The sequence below is a fragment of the Rhinopithecus roxellana genome, chromosome 14, assembly GCF_007565055.1.
Source record: "Rhinopithecus roxellana isolate Shanxi Qingling chromosome 14, ASM756505v1, whole genome shotgun sequence".
Lineage (NCBI taxonomy): Eukaryota > Metazoa > Chordata > Mammalia > Primates > Cercopithecidae > Rhinopithecus > Rhinopithecus roxellana.
This window is the reverse complement of record NC_044562.1, coordinates 34,304,368-34,322,302: the sequence shown is the minus strand read 5'-3', so window position 1 is coordinate 34,322,302 and position 17,935 is coordinate 34,304,368. Positions and strand designations below refer to the sequence as shown.

General features: G+C 39.4%; 1 protein-coding gene across 26 annotated transcripts in view; it reads right to left on the bottom strand.

The window, feature by feature from the left end:
• Window positions 1–17,935, bottom strand: part of FN1 (fibronectin 1) — a 75,749-nt gene that overhangs the window by 23,057 nt on the left and 34,757 nt on the right. For 19 of the 26 annotated variants that reach the window (XM_010372168.2, XM_010372177.2, XM_010372181.2 and 16 more), the window contains exons 21-29: window positions 15,598–15,692; window positions 14,017–14,185; window positions 13,475–13,561; window positions 10,836–11,027; window positions 7,905–8,087; window positions 4,278–4,367; window positions 2,749–3,018; window positions 952–1,068; window positions 116–280 (exon numbers count right to left, since the gene is read on the bottom strand). In XM_010372168.2, coding sequence (XP_010370470.1) covers window positions 116–280; window positions 952–1,068; window positions 2,749–3,018; window positions 4,278–4,367; window positions 7,905–8,087; window positions 10,836–11,027; window positions 13,475–13,561; window positions 14,017–14,185; window positions 15,598–15,692 — 1,368 coding nt within the window. Of the gene's footprint in view, window positions 1–115; window positions 281–951; window positions 1,069–2,748; window positions 3,019–4,277; window positions 4,368–7,904; window positions 8,088–9,194; window positions 9,468–10,835; window positions 11,028–13,474; window positions 13,562–14,016; window positions 14,186–15,597; window positions 15,693–17,935 lie in introns of all 26 variants that reach the window. The other 7 variants (XM_010372182.2, XM_010372183.2, XM_030917018.1 and 4 more) reach the window with 1 other exon arrangement.

Below are 17,935 nucleotides of genomic sequence, written 5' to 3'. Positions count from 1 at the left end.
TTGTCTCATTAAAAAGGAAAACCTATTCCACAATGAGAAAAATACCTTGGGAGAACATTGTAAAAAACTATCTGAATAAATAAGCTGGTGTCACCCCCAGAGTAGAAGTTTGTACCTGTTCGGTAATTAATGGAAATCGGCTTGCTGCTTGCGGGGCTGTCTCCACGGCCAGTGACAGCATACACTGTGATGGTATAATCGACTCCAGGTTTAAGGCCACTGATGGTAGCTGTAGACTTGCTCCCAGGCACAGTGAACTCCTGGACAGGGCTATTTCCTCCTGTATGAAAAGGGGTTAGTTCAGAGTGTGAGGGGCTTAGAGCTACTTGGGTATTACTGATTAATTGAATTACCACATTTATAGCAGCATGTAAATCACATTTTCTTGCTTATTCCCTTTTAAAGAGCACTATCTTGAACAGAAAGGGGTATTTATGCACATAGCAAACCTTGGTAAGTGTATAAACATTGAGAGAAAATTACAGTTAGTGCTATTTTAACATTTTAGCTTTAAAATGTCACTGAGTAGTAGAGTAGCATTAAAAGTGGGAATAAGGTAAGCCCTCAACCCAGCATTGCACGCATTGTGTCCTTTTTAAAAATTTTAACGGAATAAATTCCTGTTAAATAAAATTTGGAAAATATAGAAAAGGGAAGAAAAAATAAAAATCACTTATTTCCACCACTGATAATATGTCTGTGAATTTACAATCCTTTTATTTCCTCCGCTCTGCTGTTCCCCCTCTAGTTGTATTATATAAACAACTTTTTATTTGGGTTTTAGAACAAATTATATCATCTATATCTTCCATATTTTTTTGGAAAAAACCAGGGCTCCATTGAATGGACTTGCCAGCATTTCTTTAAGTCTTTGTTCACTGTTGGGCTTTCAGGTTATCCACAACAGAGTCTGATTTAATCAGAGTGTAAAATAGCATTTTACTGCTGTACCTGTTTCTCCGTAAGTGATCCTGTAATATCTCACGGTGACAGCAGGAGCATCCCAGCTGATCAGCAAGCTGGTGGGGGTCGCAGCAACAACTTCCAGGTCCCTCGGAACATCAGAAACTAGAAAAAAAAACAGGAAACTTTTCACATCCGTAATTTTCAAACAATACTCAGATTTATTCTTTGTTTTCCAAATAATTGTCTTAATGATTCCTTCATACAGTAATGTAAATACTATGTGTAATTAGCAGAATTTAATATTATGATGAATTCAAGATAAGGGGTTACAGAGCCCATTCAAATTGTGATAAAATGATTATTTCAAATTTAGGGAAGAATTTTTTTCCCTCAACATTGTATTTGGAAAAATTTCAAAACTACAGAAAAGTTAAAAAAAACGTAATACAAGGCCGGGTGTGGTGGCTCACACCTGTAATCCCAGCACCTTGGGAGGCCAAGGCAGGCAGATCATTTGAGGTCAGGAGTTCAAAACCAGTCTGGCCAACATGGTGGAATCCCACCTCTACTAGAAATACAAAAATTAGCTGGATGTGGTGGTGGGCGCCTGTAATCCCAGCTACTTGGGAGACTGAGGCAGGAGAATTGCTTGAGCCTGGGAGGCAGAGGTTGCAGTGAGCTGAGATCCCGCCATTGCACTCCAGCTTGGGTGACAGAGCAAGACTCCATCTCAGGAAAAGAAGAAAAAAAAAAAAGTAATACAATGAACACCTATATACCCTTCCCTTAGGTATTTGTCTCTGGCTTGACAACTTGAGACTAAAATACAGGTATCATGATGCTACTGTTCCCCTAAGTACTTCAGCCTTTATCTGCTAAGAACAATGACACTATTACCCTAAAATTATATTTTTAAAGGTACTTTGAAACAGTGTTCAGTTTTCTACTTTTTTTTTTTTGAGACAGATTCTTGCTCTGTTGCCAGGGTGGAGAGCAGTGGCACAATCTTGGCTTACTGCAACCTCTGCCTCCTGGGTTCAAGTGATTCTCCTGCCTCAGCCTCCCAAGTAGCTGGGACTACAGGCGCATGTGACCATGCCCAGTTAATTTTTGTATTTTTAGTACAGACGGGGTTTCACCATGTTGGCCAGGATGGTCCCGATCTCTTGACCTTGTGATCCACCCGCCTTGGCCTCCCACAGTGCTGGGATCAGAAGCGTGAGCCATTGCACCTGGCCCCCTTTTTTTTTTGAGACAAGGTCTTGCTCTGTCACCCAGGCTGGAGTGCAATGGCTTGATCTCAGCTCACTGCAACCTTCGCCTCCCAGGTTCAAAGATTTTCCTGCCTCAGCCTCCCGAGTAGTGGGAATTACAGGTCTATGCCACCACACCTTGCTAATTTTTGTATATTTAGTACAGATGGGGTTTCACTGTGTTGGCCACGCTGGTCTTGAACTTCTGATCTCAAGTGATCTGCCCACCTCGGTATCCCAAAGTGCTGAGATTACAGGCATGAGCCACCACATCTGGCCAATTTTCTACATTTTCAATAAAACTTGTGTTATTAGAAATGCATAAATGCCCAAATCAGGTGAGAAATTTCTTGAGAGGAAAAAAATGATCTTCTTTACTGCTACCATGCCCGGACTTCTTTACCATATTCTAAGGGAGGTGTTTCTCCACACATTCTCTCACTTCCCTCTCCATGTCCCATGACAGTGATCTATTTTTTTTTTTTTTTTTTTAAGAGCTGATGACAGACAACAGCAAGCTACTTTACAGAATCTACCGACTGGGTAGGAAAGTCTTCTGAGTTTCTTTGCAGACCAGAAAACAAGTTACCTGTTGATTGTTGGCCAATCAATAAGGGACTTTCCTCTCTGCCATTAAGAGCAACGATGCTGACCACATACTCTGTGCCTGGAGTGAGGTTGGTGAGGGTGATGGAATTCCGAGAGGGGGGCACCCGATCTTCTCGAGGTCTCCCGCTATAGTGCTCGGGGTGATGGCGGATCCTGTAGCCAGTGATGGTGGCTCGAGGAGCAATCCAGTGCACAGTAAAAGAGTTGGCGGTAATATCAGAAAAGTCAATGCCAGTTGGGGAATCAAGACCTGTTTTTCCCACCCAGGGGAGGAAGAGAAAAAAGAAGAAAAGATACCACCAGTTTAGGAAGTGAAGAAGGTGTAGGGGAAATTAACGTACGTCCAACATTTCATTCCTGTCTCATCAATACCATGATTTTCCATAAACCTCAGAGTAAGATGTACTGATTCTAAGCTACATATGAATTTTAAAATCTTAAATTGACTCACTTCAAAACAGCCAGCTCAAGCACTCATTTTTTTCTTTTGCTAAGTAATTCAAGCAATTGTTAGGGGTTATTACAGTAGGTTTCTGTGTTACATTTAGAGATAAGTGTTCAAGATCTTCTGAGAATTGATATTTTCAAATTCTTCAGTATTTAAGTATTCTATGTTTCTATGCTGTAAGTGTATCCCTTCCAAGTAAAGCAAGATCTGCCCACTCTCAAGGTAAATGTTTGACTCTCAGAGAAGCCTCCTAAACTCAAGAGGGAATTTATATGTCAACAGAGTGGTAATGATGCCAAACACAAAACTTTCTGAAACTGAAGACATTATCTCAGACAAATTACAATGCTGATAATTCCTCATGAATTGACATTTTTGAAAAATGCATTTTTGAAAAATGCACAAAAATTCAGAGTTTGTTGCAAATTTAAACCAGTTAGTCTCTGGGACTTCCAGCAAATTTCTGTTTTAGTTACAGCATTTACTAGTTCTATTCAATAAGAAACCAAACTAAGATATCGTAAGTCCTTTTTGGAAGCAAGTAGACTATAAATAAATTAATGAATATACTAAACTGTATCTTTTTGAAGAAAAAATTAAAAAGCAGCATTCATATTTAAGTACATAATATTTATGAGGTTCAGTTCAACTTCCTTCTAGTAAATTAATATTTTATTAAGTAAAAAAAAAGTAAACTTGCTGGGTTAATAAAGGAAGAAAAATAGATGAGTGTTGGGTCAGCCATTAGACAGAGCCACCTAATGAAAAGGAATGTCCACTAAATCTAAATAACAAAGATCTTCTTAGGAAATGTTTTTTAAAAGGACAGACAACAAATTTCTTAATTAATTTGTTAGTGACTGAAGTCTAGGTGATTGTTGAGTAAGGTATCTTAGTTTTTCAGACCAGTGATAAAATCATACTGTGATGACAAAAGTACACACACCACGACCACAAAAAATGGAGATGTATTTATTTTGTTATACAGAATTGGTAGGCAAAAGTCATACTTTTGACTTTATCCAGTATGACTGGATAGTCATACTGCCAACACCACTCACCTGTTTTCTGTCTTCCTCTAAGAGGTGTGCTCTCGTGTTGTTCGTAGACACTGGAGACACTCACTACATATTCTGTACCAGGCAGGAGATCTGAAGGGGCAAGTGGGGCTTATTTTAAAACTGTGCTCGAAAGCATGAGAAACCAAAGCGTGCCCGGGACTATTTCAACTGATGAAATATCCAAATGTCCAGTCCTAAAGCCCTACTTACACTTAAGTGAACACTAAGGCAAAGTGTTCAGTGAACAGACCTGGCGAAGGTCTGTAATTAGATGACTCAGCTGGATTTCAAGTGGGATGAAGTTGCTGCAACAGGTGGATATTTCTCGCATCCACCTGAGAGTATGCCTCTGGAGGGCACATGATAATCCTGGCTGTGGTGCTATGGATTGCCACTGATGCCTCACAACAACCCTGAGAGGTAGTTTGCTACTTTTAAAAGCAATTTTCTTGCCATACAATGTACTGCATATATTTACAGTGATTTGATGGGTTTTTACATATGTGTGACTTGGGAGACCATCACCGCATTCAAGACATGAGCAAACATATCACCTCTAAAAATTTGATTTACTACAATTATCTCCATTTTGTAAATGACAAAAAAAAAATAACAACAAAAAATACTGAGGCACAGAGAATTATCTTCTTTAATTCACTTGCCCAGGATCATACAGGGATTGACCCAGGCCAACACTGGTGGTCTTAGCAATTAAACTTTACTGGAAAAAAGCCACACTTCAAGAGAAAGCAAGCGGTTCTGCCATATTAAAATGAGAGCAGAAGAGTTTTTTAAAAATTAAGTATACATCCCTTAGTCTCTTCTTCCTTTTTTTTTTTTTTTTGAGACAGACTTTCACTGTGTTGCCCAGGCTGGAGTGCAGTGGTGTGATCTTGGCTCACTGAAACCTCTGTCTCCTGGGTTCAAGTGATTCTCCTGCCTCAGACTCCGGAGGAGCTGGGATTACAGGTGCCTGCCACAATGCCTGGCTAAGTTTTGTATTTGTAACAGAGACAGGGCTTCACTGTGTTGGCGAGGCTTGGACTAGAAATCTTGACCTCGTGATCCGCCCGCCTTGGCCTGTCAATGTGCTGGGATTACAGGCGTGAGCCACTGTGCCCGGCCTTTTCTTCCATTTTGATACACAATCATGCATAGCTTAATGATGGAGATACATTTTGATAAGTATGTGATTTGGTGATTTTATTGTGTAAGCATCATAGAGTGTACTTATACAAACTTAGATGGGCTTGTAATCCCGGCACTTTGGGAGGCCAAGGAGGGTGGATCACTTGAGATCAGGAGTTCAAAACCAGCCTGGCCAACATGGTGAAACCCCACCTCTACTAAAAATACAAAAAAAATTAGCCGGACCTGGTGGCTCATGCCTGTAATCCCACTTACTCGGGAGGCTGAGGCAAATCGCTTGAGCCTGGGAGTTGGAGGTTGCAGTGAGCCCAGATCGTGCCACTGTACTCCATCCTGGGCCACAGAGGGAGACTCCATCTCAAAAAACAAAACAAAACAAAACAAAAAACACCTAGATGGTAGAGCCTACGACACACCTAAGCTATAAGCTATATGGTCTAGATGGTAGGGCCTACGACACACCTAAGCTATAAGCTATATGGTCTAGATGGTAGAGCCTATGACATACCTAAGCTATAAGCTATATGGTCTAGATGGCAGAGCCTATGACACACCTAAGCTATAAGCTATATGGTCTAGATGGTAGAGCCTATGACACACCTAAGCTATAAGCTATATGGTCTAGATGGTAGAGCCTATGACATACCTAAGCTATAAGCTATATGGTCTAGATGGCAGAGCCTACGACACACCTAAGCTATAAGCTATATGGTCTAGCCTACTGCTCCTAGGCTACTAGCCTGTGCAGCATGTTACTGTACTGAATACTAGAGGAATTGTAACATATGGTAAATATATGTACATCTAAAAGATACAGAGAGTGAGGTTTCTAAACTTGGAACTCCTACTCACTAAACCCTCATTCCCCTGCACACCATTTGCCCTTCAGCGGAGGGCTTTTTCTGTAAAGCCTCCTGCAAAGTTTGGAAAAGTGCCAGACTGGAGGACCAGATGCTTGGATTCCATTTCCACCTTACTAGCTGGCCAGTGGCAATTTACTTAACCATTGGGGACCTCAACTGCTTCATGTTTGTTTATTTATTTTTTTGAGACAGGGTCTCACTCTGTCACCCAGGTTGGAGTGCAGTGGCATGATCATGGCTTGCTGCAGCCTCAACCTCCCCAGGCTCAGGTGACCTTCCTACCTCAACCTCCTACATAGCTGAGACCACAGGTGTGCACCACCATGCCCGCCTAATTTTTGTATTTTTTTTACAGACTTGGTCTCACTGTGTTGCCCAGGCTGGTCTCAAACTCCTGGGTTCAAGCAATTGGCCCACCTCAGCCTCCCAAAGTGCTGGGATTATACAGGCAAGAGCCACTGCACCTGGCTTGCTTCATCTTTAAAAGAGGATAATAATGACTTTGCTAGGAGGGAGAGAGGCTACCTTGAGGTCATTTGTAGCATTAGGATTATAATAAGGTCTTAGAACACATGATTAACATGTGACAGGTCTATGGCTAAGGGGCAGACATTGTGATGCAGGGGCTTGTATACTGGGTGATGCTGTAATTAGTGATTCCAGGGTGCTCTAGAACAGAAGCAATAGCCCTGGGGTGGTGGATATGCCAAATAAAGATATTCTTGCCCTCAGCCACAAAGTAAGAAACCAAGATTATGGTGAGCTGCTCTTCTTTGTGTTTCATTGTCTAAATTATGTTTGAAAGGTAGAAGATGTTTTCAGACTAATATTTGTTAATGTACCTAAATGTAAGCTATTTTTCCCTTATGTAGAATCTTTTGCTGTTGTTATATATTTGACTATTACAGTGAAAATAATAAAAAGCACTGTTTATGTGAAACACAGCACCATCTTGCAGCCTGCTGTTTGATTCTTTAACAAAAGATGTCTACTCTATAATGGTTGGGACTAGAAAGAGACAATTTCCATAAATTGTTGTTTATATAATGTCAGTTTTTTTTTTTTTTTTCTGAGCTCTCAGCCTTCTGAGAAATCCTAACAGATTCTTTTTGAAGTATAAATTAAACTTCTGACTCTCTTCAAAACAACATCCTAATCTAGCCCAAGCAATCAGTCACTTTTCTAAGTATTCAAATCCTAAATCAATCAACTACTGACACTTTATTTTATAAAAATGAGAATAAAGCACGCATAGTGACACTATTTTCAGTTCTCATTTTTTTTTCTAAAGATTTAGATTTAGTCATGTAATTTCTCTTGATATTCACTTATTTTTATACGCTTATTTGGAAGCGGAGTTTGTTTAAAGTCATGGAACTTTCCTGCTAGTGTTTTTCCACTATGATTTTTTAAAAGCTGTAGATACCAAAAGTATATTAAGATAGCAACAAACATTACAGCTTTCAAAATTTATGGAGCTGTACATTGAATTTGGAGTTTAGTTTGTAGCTTGGTTGCAGCTCTCTTGCTTTTAGCTGCTCCTACTTGAGAACTCAGAATTCATTTGCTATGCTCTGGGTTAATATTTATGGAACAGATACATTCGACTGCTTACTTGTTAAGACCACTGCATTGTCTGAAGGAGAAATTGACAACTCTGCAACATCTTCCTCATTTTTCACAGGTGAGTAACGCACCAGGAAGTTGGTCAAATCAATGGATGGGGGTGGAGCCCAGGTGACACGCATGGTGTCTGGACCAATGTTGGTGAATCGCAGGTCAGTGGGAGGAGGAACAGCTGGTTTCGAACAAGAAGGAAGACTCAGTTAATGTAATTTTAAAATTAAAGCTAACGAAGTAGCTGGAAAGGGAAAACCAATATTTCATGCATAAAGGAAACAATCATAATCATGCAAACAGTCTAATCTAAATCTATTTTAAGTCATAGTATACTACTGTTAAAAATAAAACACTACACACAGTACTGTTAGGCCCCCTTTAACCTTTTTGCCATCATCGATATATTTAAAAAAATAATTTTAATCTACTTTCAAATATGTTGACTTTATGTACATTATTAATACCACTGCAGATTATTTTATCCCAGGCTGAAGAGGCTTAAGTTGCCACACAGCAAAGAGAAACATAGCGGTACTTTACAAAGAAATACATGCACACAGACAAAAAGACAAGAGGGTCCTAAACTTCCCCCCATGTGAGATGTCTAGAGCTACAATTCCATTCAGTGAATTCTACTTACAAATGAAAAGTGTTCATGCAAATTGGTTCTCAGCATGTTTCTTTTCCCATGCACAGCAGAGAACCTTTAAAATGTTGCATGCATGTCCCCAGACTGTGGTTAAAGAGGTGTTTCTTTACCTAGTGACAGCAACAAAACCTAGAATGCTCCCAAGTTTACTTTTCTCCTACCTCAAAACACTCTACCCTAAATTTTGATGGATTTTTTAGCTACAAAGAAGGAACATGGTAGAGTTTATCAAAGGGTAGAAGGAAGAGCATGATGGTACATTTTGGAGATATATTTCTTATAATTAATTGGTGCTTATACAATTTGGTATTCGTGTTTGGTGTTTAAGAAGAAAAATTCTAGATCTCCAAATTGAATGAACATTTGCTATTTTATATTTAACAGAACAGACATCTGAATTTTTCTAGCTTTATATCTACTTGTGGTTTAAATGAGAGTGTACTGAAGAATACTTGCATATGTTTTTCTCCAATCAGTTTAGCAGATGCATTTGATTCCTTATCCCCCAAGTCCACCCTGTCTTAATCTTTGGCCAACTGCTGACTTCCCCCTTGAAACATCCATATTTAACCAGAGTAACTGGTGGCAGCATGCAACACCATCTATGTCTCAAACACAGAAGTTTTCAAAATTCACCCGTTTGTTGTGTCAGTGTAGTAGGGGCACTCTCGCCGCCATTAATGAGAGTGATAACGCTGATATCATAGTCAATGCCCGGCTCCAGCCCTGTGACTGTGTAGTATCCTACTGAGGAGTCCACAAAATCTTCAAAAATAGGGATACCTTCTCCTGCCGCAACTACTGTGATGCGGTACCCAATAATGGTGGAAGAGTTTAGCGGGGTCCACCTCAGGCCGATGCTTGAATCGGTTATATCAACAAAGCTTAGGTCAGTGAGTTGGGGCACCTCTATTGAGTTACAAAGTAAAGGAGGGGGCAAAAGGAAAATAGAGGCAAAAAAAGAGGAAAAAATAAAGCAGTGTATATCAGGTTACCAGTAGTAAAACTGATGGAATGTTAAAGCAATGATGGTAATATGCAATCTGTTTTAAACTCTCCGAAAAGACTTCCTAAGCATCATGAACAGTTTGCTTCCCTGGAAGAATAAAACAGGTTACAATATTCTTTTAGGGATTTTTGTTTTGTTTTGTTTTGTTTGCATTTTGAAAATGTCCTTAAAGGGTACAATTTGAACTGTTCAGATTCCTAAAAATCATATGCCTGTTTAGGATGTCAAAACCATTCTTAGAGCCTAGACATAATATCTGAAGTAAGCATCAGCAATGTTTAATAAGTATCTGAAATAAGTGTATGAAGTAAGTATCAGTATTATTTAATAATTCCAAAACTGTTTTAGTAGAAAATAAGCTTGCATGAAGAAGATTAAAAAATAATAATAATTAGGTGATAAATTGATATTTTTTCTCCCATACAAAACTCATGACAATATCATGGCCATAACGCTAATGCATTATGAATGTATGGTGTGAAATGTGCCATTCAAAAGCACATTGAGGCTTAGGAAAGAGGCCTAAGGTCAAGGCCATTGCCACTATTTTAGTTCATTTATAATCAACATATGTAATTAGTGTTAGTAAAAGCATTCTTCTGAAGAGTCCAAAGGGGGACACAACTGTCCAATGCTTTCATTCTGTTATAACCCAATGGACAAACAAGCCTATTCTTAGGCCTTTACAGTGTTGTCTTTCAAGCCACAACAAAGAACACCCTGAAGGTGTGGCTTTTACTTCTTTTTTTTTTTTAATCCAATTTTTAAAAAGAAGGATTTGAAACTGCAAGATGAAAAACTGGACGTGTCAACCAAATGCTGTTTCAGTGCTCACATACGGGGACAAAACTATTTTATAGGCAGCTGTTGGAAATTGATATGAACTGTAAAATCAGGCAGAAATGTACTGATGGGATGCATTTACCACATTACTTTGAGCCTGTCAGTACTGAGTACAGACACGTGACAGTGTTTTAGTCATACTTCCATGTGAGCGGACATTACAGAGTTAAAGCCGTGGCTGCCACTCCATTACATACTCGCTGCAACACACAGCATCCCAGTGAAGCACAGACAGTAAAGCGGTGTTAACAGCAAGCATTTGTCCAAATCGCTGCTTTGACTTCTTGGTTTTGGAGAGTGTGGCTGGGAGATCGGAATTAAATCCCAACTATATTTGACACCCTTAACCGTCTAGGGATTAAGGTGCTAATCCCCACTCTTATTGGAAGTGCCACTCTCAGGATAGCAGCTTATTTTTCTATTACCTGGGATGATGGTATCAGAGATAGGGACACTTTCCTTGTCATCCTTGACAGTGTAAACACTGACATTGTACTCCAGACCGGGACTCAGGTTATCAAAAGTGCAGGAGCTCTGATCAGCATGGACCACTTCTTCCAAAGAATATCCCTGCTGGCCGTTTGTAGGGGTTGTGGTAATTCTATAACCAGTAATGTCTGGAGGAAAAAGAAAAGAGGAAGTTATTGCACAGAGCATCTGTGAGCCAGAGCATATTTAACTAGACTCCAATGACGGACTCACAGAGTGGAATGCAGAAGGACTTGGCATTTGATGAGGACTCCACTGTCACTGTCTTTCAATGCTTGAAACAATCCTTTCAGGCAGTACTAAGATCCTCACTTTATTTTGTTTTTTGTTTTTATTTTTTGAGACACAGTCTCCCTCTATCACCCAGGCTGGAGTGCAGCAGCACGATCTTGGCTCACTTCAACCTCCGCCAAGATCCTCATTTTAAAGGAAATCTTGAACCAGGGGAGTGATTCCCAAAAGCTTTCATTTCCAAATCCCATGGTCCTACCACTGTACCCTGCTTTTCCTTAATGAATCATTTGAAGACAGCTGAAGAATATTCCTTTCTACCTGCCTAGTATGGAATCGCTCTCAACCTTAAGCACATTCCCCAGAGAGCTCTCCTAATTTACAAGGTCTGAAACTATGGGATTTATAGGAAGAGAACCAAGAAAGGAGAAAAGGTGAAAAACAAAAGTGGTGATACTTATTCTATAAAGAGTATTGATTGGGAGGTTGAGGCAGGCAGATCACCTGAGGTTGGGAGTTTGACACCAGCCTGGCCAACATGGTAAAACCCCGTCTCTACTAAAAATACAAAAATTAGCTGGACGTGGTGGGGCATGTCTGTAGTCCCAGCTACTCAGAAGGCTGAGTCACGAGAATCGCTTGAGCTCAGGAGGCGGAGGTTGCAGTGAGTCGAGATGGTGCCACTGCACTCTGTACTCCAAGCCTGGGTGACAGAGCAAGACTCTGTCTCACAAAAAAAAAAAAAAAAAAAAAGAGAGTATTGATTGTTGAAGTCTTCAGGAATCATAGAAATTGGGCAGTAAAAGAGTTGAGGGGTTGAGGGGGATGAGAGACATTCAAATAAAAACAGTGAGGACTAGAGAGCTGTAGGGCCTCTACAATGAGATTAAAAGTAAAATGAGAAAGTATATTAAACTTTATAAAAGACAAGGAGATGACAGAATATTTGCCATTAGGAACAGGGTAAACACTAATGTGGCAAATACAAGGAAACCCAACTGAATGAGAAATAAATATTGAGATCATTACACTTGCTAGTGATCCTCCAAATGTGTGGGCTGGGTCATTGAGACAAAGTATGAATGATCCTGCTGCTAACAAGCATGAAGCTTGCCAACTGAAAGTTTCAGATTCGGAACAACTCAGCTGGAAATTGTATAGCTTTGGCTTAAACGATGTTTCCGCAGATAATGAAAACTTTACCCAAATCACTCTACTTCAGAGGGAGATTAAAAGAGATATTCTGAGCTAGTTTTTTTTTCTGTGTGGTTGCATACATTAATCAGACTTAGAGATGATAGCCTTAGCTCTGTGCCCCGGCAAAGATAAGAACTTTACAGTACTTTTTTTTTTTTTAACAAAAATTTCACAATAATTTAACAGTAAAATTAGAAATAGCTAAATAATAAACTAAACATATCCCTTAAATTAACAAGTATAGGAGGTAAGAATGCAGTCAACATTAATTAGAACTTCTATTTTTGTTTAAGATTTTTCTCCATAAGTTTTGTGAGACTTCCATGTGGTTTTGGCAAAAGTAATGAATATCTAAAATTTCCTGTTATTGCCATATACATCGTGCTATTTGACTATTATTACAGCTATCTTTATACATTTTAGCATTTTATAAATAATTTTCAAATATATGTGAACAAGGAATTTAGACAAATGCTTCATTTAAAGCTTTAAAAATGGTCAAGAAACCCCTTAATCAAATTTTTCAGTTTGCATAGAATATAATTTTAAAAAATTACATTCCAAATATGTGATGTTGGGTGTGAGAAGGAGTCTACAAACTTAAGTTACAATCCCAGTTTTGTAACATTTAAAATGTGTGACTCTGAGTAGGCCAATTTTTTCTAAGTCTCAGTTTTCTTATTCTGTAAAACGAAGGTATTTCTGCCTTTCATCACCCTTCAACATTTGTGGTGCAACTCATGACAAAACATTCATAAAACTTCAGGGAATAATAAACTTAGGCTCTGTAACAACTCACAAAAGCGAAATTATGTAATATGACTTCAACCATTTGTTTGGCAATTTTTTATGCACTCAGCAAAAGGCACCTTCCACAGTGCTTTTCTTCAGCCCTACAGCTGTGTGAGGATCTGTCTTGTCCCCCTAGACTAGTGTAAGATTGTTCTGTTTCCTGTGATTGAAGTCAACGTGGATTAAAGCATCCTGCAGGCTGCCCCAAGATGTACGTCATGTACTGCTATAGTTTGTATAGAGAGCTGAGCATTTGTAATTTGAATCCTTTCTTTCTCTGAAAGAAACAGTTTCTAAAATCTTTGTCTTGGGAAGGTATGGTGTATACTTGCCCTGTGATCCATCCCAAACTTACCTGGGGTGGTACTCCTCTCCCAGGAGACTGTGAGCACTCCAGTGTCAGGGTTTGTCTCCAGATGCAAGTTTGTTGGTGGAGACAATGCTATGCAGAAAGAAAATTTTAAAAGTTAAAGCTGACACAAAGCTCTTGACCTCTGTAATCTTTCCTCCTTCCCTACCTCCCTCTCTTCCACGCTTCTTGCCTCCCTCCCTCCCGTATAAATATAGGTTATGTTATGAAAACATGATGGACAGCAGCAATTCTCTGACGAATACTTTTTTTATGATTAATGATTTTGCAATACTATTGAAATTATTTTCATCTTGCCTTTTCATAAATATTCTTGACATGGAAAGAACATTTCTAATGCCATAAAATGTAAAGCATGAATTGAACCTGCTACTCCAAATTCAGGAATAGCATTAATAATTTAAGTAAGGATAAGATGTCTCCCCTGTGCCATTCTCATAAGTAAAAAGTGATATTGACACTATCTTTTTTCAAAAAGTGGAACAGTTTTAAAAACTAATAGAAAACGGAAAAAGAGTTCTTCTTACGTGTCACCACTTTGTTTACAATTGGCGCATCTCTTTCCTGTCCGTCTCTCAGGACTTGGATGGTGTAGACATATTCCACTCCTGGAGTCAAGCCAGACACAACGATGCTTCCTGAGTCTGAAGTCACTTCTCGTGGTGCCTCTCCTCCCTGGCTTGGTCGTACACCCAGCTAGAGGAAGGAAAGCAAAATAAACACCAAGGACGAATATTTCCAGAGGCCTGTTACTGCTGTGAGGTTGTGATTATGCTTTAAATAATGTAGACTCTTCAGAAACTGCACAATGTACTTTTATTAGGAAATGATTTGGGGACTCTTTTATATACTTTAGCTGGAAACTCCCCCACGGTGGGGGAGGTATCTTCCAAACTGCATTAAGGTGGCTTGTAATGGAAAGTTCCAGAAAAATGTCATTACATACTGTTTTGCTTGATAAAGAATCTCTTGTTACAAACCAGACGTATGCAGGGACTGTGGGCCACATGGTAGTTTGTTTCTATTTTTCTGTGTGTGTGCTAGAAGGAATGTTTGAGCTCTCCCTTTAACGAGTTATTCACATTCAATTCACCTTTTAGTTGCCATGTAAAGGCACTAGCCCCTGTAGCAACCGTATTGCAAAAACACACCTTTTGAAGAGCTATGTTCATAGCTTCAACTGCAGGATGATACATTACAAGAGAAGAATTAGAATAACTATGCCCATAATTTAAAATCCTTTTAAGATCCGTTTTCAAAAACTCAGGTAACACCGTGCTATCAAATAGTGTCCAACTCTAAAGAGATCCTTCACACACCATAAGGCTGCTGAAAGTCAGCATGACATTATTAAGGGAATTTAAAAGGTATACTGGCAATCTTCAAAAAGTTCCTCTATATGTGAGTAGCATAATCATAAGTATGGCCATTTATATACTTTATCTTTGGTGTATTTTTTTAAACAATCAAGGGGATTGAGTCATGATTTCCAGCGATAACAAATATTTCTCTCTTCACACTAAATGCCAAAGAATGGAATTCTTTTAAACATATTCATTTGTATTCATCACTTCCCTAATATCATTACTTTAAAGAAGATGAATCCAGATATCCACAGGGAAACCTTAATCTTAACTTCTATTAAGAGATTTACCCGCAGCGCTTTGAACAGTTGGAGATGAAACTGATTGGATGAAAATGCGATTTTTAAGTGACTCTGAGTTTAATTGGTCTCCCTAAATTGGCTTTTGTGAACTTGTTCACACCCATTTAGAACAACACATCAAATAAAGTTTTCCTATGTTTTTTTGAAATGTAGTTCCCTGCGGGAAAGGATAGAGAAAACAGGATAACAACAAGCAGCAGCTTCATGCTAATGTTTTATCCTTTGCAAACCACTTTCATAGCCTCCATCCGTTCTTCGAACAATTCAGTGAGGTAGACAGGGAAGGATTGTTAGGCCCTGACAATGTAGTCAAAGATGTATGAACAGAAGGAGGTGACAAAACCCAGGTCTCCTGACTCCTGAGCACCCTGTTTCCACTACATGGGAAACACAAGGACATCTCAGGGCTGTATCACAGAGATTAGGAACATGGGCAGTTTACCTTAAAACCAATTCTTGGAGCAGGTGTCCATGTGATCACAATGGTGGTCTCAGTCACCTCGGTGTTGTAAGGTGGAATGGAGCTCCCAGGCTGCACTGTGAGAGAGAATCAACGCACGTATTCAAAACTCAAAATCACAGATGATTTCACAGAATAGAGATAACAAGTATTTTTACGGAGAACCTCAGTTTAACCAAGCAGTGGATAGAGAATGTAACATATTTTTTCATTGGGTGAGAATTGGGAGAGGATCAGGCTTCTCAATCTTTAATGTGCCACACACGTCATCTGGGGTCTGGCTAAAATGCAGATTCTGTTTCTGGAGGTCTAACAAAGAACTAGGGAGTTTGCATTTCTGACAAACACAGATAATACCGATTCTGTTGGCCCGTGAATTATACCTGAGTAACAAGGGGTTACATATTCGCTAAGGCAGTCTTTTCAATGAAATTATATAATCTAATTCACGTCTTTCCATCATTGTTGGGATATGAGTTTTATGACAATAAATTTCCCTATATCGTCAGTGTAAAATCCCTTATAAAATGTACAACTGGCCACCACAAGCTGATTATCGTATTGTTTCTTAATCATTAATTTAAGAACAATGGTAAATTATAGATGGTGATCTAAAAACAGTTTTATGCTGGGCGGGGATTGGTGGCTCATGCCTGTAATCCCAGCACTCTGGGAGGCTGAGGTGGGCGGATCATTTGAGGTCAGGAGTTCGAGACCAGCCTCACCAACATGGTGAAACCCTGTCTCTACTAAAAATATGAAAAATTAGCCAGTCATGGTGGCTCGTGCCTGTAGTCCCGACTACTTGGGAGGCTGAGACACAAGAATCGCTTGAACCCTGGAGGTAGAGGTTGCAGTGAGCCGAGATCATGCCATTGCACTCCAGCCTGGGTGACAGAATGAGACTCCGTCTCAAAAAAAGAAAAAAAAAAGCTTTATGCTGAATTATTCCACAATAATGGTCAACTATTTTTGGTTGCAATAAAACATGCTATATAAAAAGTTAAACAAAATCTGCCACCATGGATGCACTTTGAAGTCTAAAGATTTGTACTTTAAATATGTGATTATTTACTCAGAATAATAACACTGCAAAAATTTAGTATTTTATCACCAGAATCAGGAATTATAACAAGTTTATTTTGCATTTTCTAGCATCCTTACATCACTGTTCTTTTTCTTATTGAAAATATTACTTTGGCTGGGTACAGTGGCTCATGCCTGTTATCCCAGCACTTTGGGAGGCTGACGTGGGTGGATCACTTGAGGCCAGGAGCTCAAGACCAGCCTGGCCAACATGGCGAAACCTCATCTGTCCTAAAAATATAAAAAGTAGCCAGGTATGGTGGTAGGTGCCTGTGATCCTAGCTGCTTGGGAGGCTGAGGCAGGAGAATCACTTGAACCTGGGAGACAGAGGTTGCAGTGAGCCAAGATCACACCACTGCACTCCAATCAGGGTGAGAGAGCAAGACTCCATCTCAAAATAAATAAATAAATAAATAAATAAAATAAAATAAAATAGAAAGAAAATGAAATATTACTTAAACAAATTTTATTTATTTATTTATTTTGAGATGCACTCTTGCTCTGCGACACAAGCTAGAGTGCAGTGGCACAATCTCATCTCACTATAACCTCGGTCTCCTGGGTTCAAGTGATTCTCCTGCCTCAGACTCCCGTAGCTGGGACTATAGGTGCCTGCCACCACACCCAGCTAATTCTTGTATTTTTAGTAGAGACGGGGTTTCACTATGTTGGCCAGGCCAGTCTCAAACTCCTGACCTCAGGTGATCTGCTCACCTCGGCTTCCCAAAGTGCTGGAATTACAGGCATGAGCCATCACACCTGGCCAAAAAATAAAAAATAAAAAAATCATCTTTTTAAATAAAAGATTTGTTTTGGGTTTTAGCACCAAAAAAGAGGAAGGAAGGAAGAAAGGAAGGAAGGAAGGAAGGAAGGAAGGAAGGAAGGAAGGAAGGAAGGAAGGAAGGAAGGAAGGAAGGAAGGAAGGAAGGAAGGAAGGAAAAAAGAAAAGAAAAGAAAAGAAAAGAAAGGAGGGAGGGAGGGAGGGAAGGAGAGAAGGAAGGAAGAAAGGAAGGAGAAAGGATGGAAGGAAGGAAAGGAAGGAAGGAAGGAAGGAAGGAAGGAAGGAAGGAAGGAAAGAATGTATATATGAAGTTAAGATAGAGCTTTCTAACAACCTTGTAAATCTTATTATAAATGTAGAAAGGTAAAGTCACAGAAGGCCAGATATTTTGAGTTGGGTAAGTTAAGTTCAAGGGTATCAAGTGTGTTAGTAGCCCTGGTCACATGTTTGAC